Source organism: Eimeria necatrix, genomic scaffold (genome assembly GCF_000499385.1).
Source record: "Eimeria necatrix Houghton genomic scaffold, Enh_scaff749, whole genome shotgun sequence".
Lineage (NCBI taxonomy): Eukaryota > Apicomplexa > Conoidasida > Eucoccidiorida > Eimeriidae > Eimeria > Eimeria necatrix.
In genome coordinates this window covers 1-5000 of record NW_013654573.1, presented here as the reverse complement: position 1 = coordinate 5000, position 5000 = coordinate 1, and the positions used below count along the sequence as shown (strand labels likewise).

At 60.8% G+C, this 5000-nt stretch overlaps 2 protein-coding genes across 2 annotated transcripts in view; one reads left to right on the top strand and one right to left on the bottom strand.

Annotated features, from left to right (window-relative positions):
* ENH_00074020 (molybdenum cofactor synthesis protein, putative) overlaps nt 1-1513 on the top strand; it is a gene marked incomplete at both ends in the record, with an annotated part of 3575 nt that extends 2062 nt beyond the window's left edge. The window contains 3 exons of the mRNA XM_013582808.1: nt 87-121; nt 556-999; nt 1154-1513. Of these exons, the coding sequence (XP_013438262.1) occupies nt 87-121; nt 556-999; nt 1154-1513 (839 nt within the window). The remainder of the gene's footprint in view (nt 1-86; nt 122-555; nt 1000-1153) is intronic.
* An 838-nt stretch (nt 1514-2351) lies between these two features.
* Nucleotides 2352-4913, bottom strand: ENH_00074010 (splicing factor U2AF-associated protein, related, putative; the record flags this gene model as incomplete). The annotated part of the gene is made up of 5 exons (XM_013582807.1): nt 2352-2447; nt 2852-2986; nt 3395-3565; nt 3869-3970; nt 4815-4913. Coding segments are annotated over 5 exons (603 nt in total), but the record flags the coding sequence as incomplete, so codon positions are not given.
* Between the last annotated feature and the right edge of the window lie 87 nt (nt 4914-5000).

The following is a 5000-nucleotide window of genomic DNA, read 5'->3' as shown; positions in this document are numbered from 1 at the left end:
GGTTTAGGGTTTACGGCTGAGGGTTTAGGGTTTAGGGCCTCGTAAAAGACCTTTGCTGCTGTCTTGTGTTTGGTTTGCTGCTGCAGTTTGCGGCAGCCACCCACAAATAACAGCTCTCGAGGTTAGCTCAGCAGCAGGGCCCCTCGGGGGCCCCCAGGGGGCCCCCTGGGGGCCCCCAAGGGGCCCCCACGGGGCCCCTTGGGGGCCCTTGGGGGCCCTTGAGAGCCCCTTGGGGGCCCCTTGGGGGCCCCTTGGGGGCCCCTGTGGGGTGCCCAGGGGGCCCCTCTTAGGAGGGCCCCCTTGGGGTACGGGGAGGGGGCCCCCAAAGGGTACAGTTCTTGGGGGCCCCCCTACTGAGCAGTTTATGTCTTTATTTATTTTAAGGAAAGACTCAGGCTTTCTCTTCTGCTGCTTTTCCTGTGGCTGCAACTTTATTTGCTGCTACTGCTCCGTTGGCTGCTGCTGCTGCTGCATGGAGCCTGCTGCTGCTGCTGCTGCTGCAGCAAAATAGCCGCTGCTGCTGCTGCTGCTGCTGCTGCTGCTGCTGTGCTGCAGCCGCGCCCTGAGTACACGGCCAAGTGCTGGTACCCCACAGTGCCGCAATCCCGCCGTTTATCTGCTGCTGCTTTTGCTGCTCGTCTGGCGTTGTGGGGTCCCCTGTGGCAGCAGCCGCCGCTGTCTGCTGCTGCAGCGTGGCTGCGGCGGGCAGCAGCAGCAGCAGCAGCAGCAGCAGCAGCAGCAGAAATGATGCTGCTCGTCGATGTCCGGCCCCACACCCAGTTTGCTGTTGCTCACCTCCCCCACTCTCTGCACTGGCCGCTGCAGGAGCTGCTGCAGTATGTGGAAAGGAGGCAGCAGCAGTCAGCAGCAGCAGGCTCAGCTGCTGCTGCTGAGGCCCCAGCAGCAGCAGCAGCAGCAGCAGGCCCCGCTGCTGCTGCTGAGGCTGCAGCAGCAGCAGCAGCCGCAGCTGGGAGTCTGAGTCAAAGGGACCACAGCCAGGTGCGCACTTGCAGGCGCTAGGCCACCGCAGCAGCAGCAGCAGCAGCAGCTGCTGCTGCTGCGAAGCTTTGCTGCTGCTGCTGCTGCTGGCAGCGCGAGTCCCGCCAACGCCGCTGCTTGGCGCTGCTGCTTGTGCTGCTGCTGCTCTGCGCAGGAGGCCGCGCTGCTGCTGCAGCAGCTCCTGAGGTGTCCATACACCCCACACCCTCTTGCTGCTAGGCCAATTGCCCTTGTCTTCATTTGCCGCAGAGGCAAAGACTCAGCCATCGCCACTGAGGCCATTCACCAGCTAATAGCCCCTCCCGAGGGGCCCCCGGGGCCCCCGGGGGGCCCCCCCTTTAGGGGCCCAGGGGCCCCCCAGGGGGCCCCCTCAGGGGCCCCCTCAGGGGCCCCCTCAGGGGCCCCCTCAGGGGCCCCCCAGGGCCCCTGGGGGGCCCCCCTGCGGGTGTTTAACCTTGAAGGGGGGCTGGAGGCCCTTGCACGGGAGGGTCTAATTCGCATGCCTGTGCCATGAGGGGCCCCCTGGAGGGGCCCCTTGGAGGGGCCCCCTGGAGGGGCCCCCTGGAGGGGCCCCCTGTAGGGGCCCCCTGGAGGGGCCCCCTGGAGGGGCCCCTTGGAGGGGCCCCCTGGAGGGGCCCCCTGGAGGGGCCCCCTGTAGGGGCCCCCTGTAGGGGCCCCCTGTAGGGGCCCCCTCGCAGTTTTATGTTTTGCTGCTTCTGGATTGTTTTGAAGATTCATAATTCTTATTATTAATGTTCATTTTTTATTTAAAGCTGCTGGCAGGCCACTGCAGTTATATATTATATTTTTTTCAAACTAAGGAGAAGCTGCTGCAGCTCTGCTGCTGCTGCTGCTGCCTGCGAGGAAGCTGCAGCGCAGCAGCCAGCGCAGCAGCAAGAGCAGCTACAGAGGCCAGCCAGCAGCAGCAGCGCGGGCAACAGCAGCAGCGAGAGTAGCAGCAGCCGCAGCAGCAGCAGCGCGAGCCGCAGCAGCAGCGTGAGTAACAAACAGCAGCAGCAGCAGCAGCAGCACAACAGCAGCAGCAGCAGCAGATGCGCCTTTGTTGCCACGTGCATTCACCTGCATGCAGCTGGCAGCCTGTGGACTTGAGCTCTTGTTGCTTCCTCAGTATTCGTTTTGCTGCAGACGCAGCAGCAGCGGCTTTGCTGCTGTGCTGCTGCGCTGCTGCTGCTGCTGCTGCTGCTGTGCTGCTGTGCTGCTGTGGGGCGCAGCAAAGACGCCCCAGCCCGCGGGCCAGCTTCGCCCTAATAAAGATCTAAAAAGGCCCCAAGTGTCCTTTGCTGCAGCAATTAATTAGTTTGAAAAAAGGGGAGCAGCAGCAGCTTTTCTAGTTAGAGGAAGAGAGCGAAAAGAGCCCTCAAAAGCCCCTCTCGCTGCTGCTGCTGCTGCTGCTGCTGCTGCTGCACAGCGGGCCTCTGCTGCCCGCTCTGCAGCGCCCCGGCAGCACAGCTCTTGCCGCAGCAGCAGCAGCACCCCCAGGCAGCAGCTGCAGCAGTGCCCCCCAGCAGCAGCTGCAGCAGAGCCCCCCAGCAGCAGCTGCAGCAGGGCCCCCAGGCAGCTGCTGCAGCAGGGCCCCCAAGCAGCAACTGCAGCAGGGGCCCCGGACAGCAGCTGCAGCACAGCAGCAGCAAAGGGCTCCCTAGAAGCAGCTTTTAGGCCAGCTAAGTGAACTTAAATGAAGTCTCCAAAGGCCCCAATTTGGGGCCCCACAAATGCCCTAGAGGGCTTTCAAAACCCCCGGGGGCCCCTGGGGGGCCCCCGGGGGCCCCCCAGGGGCCCCCCGGGGGCCCCCAAGGGGCCCCGGGGGCCCCCAGGGGGGCCCCCAGCTCACTCTTCTGTCTGCACTGCAAACTCTTCGTCGCTGCTCTGCTCCTCCACCCATTCCTGCAGCACTCAAAGAGGCCAAAGGCATCAAGGTCTCAGCCAGAAACGCATGTGCTTGCTGCTGCTGCTGCTGCTGCTGCTGCTGCAGCAGCAGCAGCAGCAAGGGCCACAGCCACGCAACCAGTGGAGCCGGTGGGCTCATACGCATGCAGCAGCAAAGGGGAAAAGAAGAGAAGACAAGGCAAAGGCAAAACGCATGCAAACTGAGGCACTGACACAAGAAGCCAGCAGCAGCAAACTGCAGGCAGCTAGCTGCTGCTGCGCTGCTGCTGCGCTGCTGCTGCCGCTCTCAACAAAGCCAGCTGCATGCAGACGTGCGGGTCTACAGCTGCAGCAGCAAAAGAGCTTGCGTCGCTGCAGCAGCAGCAGCAGCACTGCAGCAGCAGCACTGCAGCAGCAGCACTGCAGCAACACTGCAGCAGCAGCAGCAGCACTGCAGCAGCAGCACTGCACCCCACAAACAGCAGCAAACTCTAATACACAAACTCACCCCAAACCGGTCAAGGTTTTCTTCCTCAGCCTTCTCCGCTGGGGCCTTGGGGGCCCCGGGGGCCCCCGGGGCCCCGGGGGCCCCCGGGGCCCCTGGGGCCCCCGGGGCCCCGGGGGCCCCTGCTGCTTCTAGGGCCTCCCCAGGGCTGGCAGCAGCAGCAGCAGCGCTCTGCTGCAGCAGCAAAAAGCAAAACGGAAATGGCTTGAAGCATGCAAGGCCCATAGAGGCGGTGGGGCCCCAAGCAGCAACAAGTCTATAGCAGCAGAGCTGCTGCGCAGAATCTAGGGTTTAGGGTTTAGGGTTTAGGGTTTAGGGTTTGGAGGCACTTTGCTGCGTGCAGCAACAGCAGCAGAAAACACTTGAAGAGACGCTGCGCGGGTCTTGCTGCAGTCCGCAACCAACTGACAGCCATCCCCAGAAAGACCCAAACCCTAAGCCCTAAACCCTAAACCCTAAACCCTAAACCCTAATCACCTGTTTGGCCCGAGAGGGCAAACAGCTGGCCCTAAAGTCAGTGGCCCCGTCAAAGAAAAAAGCTTCTACAGTCCGGCCGTCGAAGACGCGGCCTTTCATTTTCTGGAAGCAGCAGCAGCAGACACAAGAGACAGCCAGCGGGCCGTGCTGCAGCAGCAGCAGCAGCAGCAGCAGCAGCAGCAGCAGCGGCAGCAGCAGCAAGGCCCCGCTGCAGCACCGGCCTGGACAGCCAGAAACAGCAGCTGCAGGCGAACTCCGGGCCGCAGCTGCAGCAGCCGCCAGTAAAGTGAGAGCTGCAGCAGCAGCAGCAGCAGCAGCAGCAGCAGCAGCAGCAGCAAACAGCACATCTGCAGCAGCAGGGCAGCAGCAGCATCAAGCAGGCAGCAGAGTAGGCAAAAGAAAACCAGCAGTGAACACTAAAAACCAAAAAGGTGTTCCAAAAGAAATTAAATAAAGAAATTAAATAAATAATAAAATAATTATAATTAAAAAAGAATTAAAAGAAACGAAAAATGTTTTGCTGCTGCTCTTGCCTCAATAACTGCTGCTGCATCTTCTGGCTGTTTAAATTTAATGCAAACCACTCCTTGCGGGTGTCTCTGCAGACACCCCAGAAGCGCAGCAGCAGCAAAACCCATAAGCAGCAGCAGCAGCAGCAGCAGCAGCAGCAAGCGTCCCTAGAAGCCGCTAGGGTTTGCAGCCAGGGCACAGGGTTCAGCTAGGGTTTAGGGTTCAGCTAGGGTTTAGGGTTCAGCGAGGGTTTAGGGTTTAGCTAGGGTTTAGGGTTCAGCTAGGGTTTAGGGTTCAGCTAGGGTTTAGGGTTCAGCTAGGGTTTAGGGTTCAGCTAGGGTTTAGGGGTCAGCAAGGGTTTAGGGGTCAGCAAGGGTTTAGGGTTTAGCTAGGGTTTAGGGCTTAGCTAGGGTTTAGGGTTTAGGGTTTGGCCTACAGGAATAACAGTCACTTTGTCAGGAGTTGCAATCTTGGCAACTTCTTCAGAAACTTCTGTCCGCAGCTCCTCGTAAAAAGGGTCGCCTTCTTCATGCTCCTGCAAACCACAATTCCATGCATGCATGCATGCATGCATGCATGCATGCATGCAACACTTCCATGCATGCATGCATGCATGCATGCT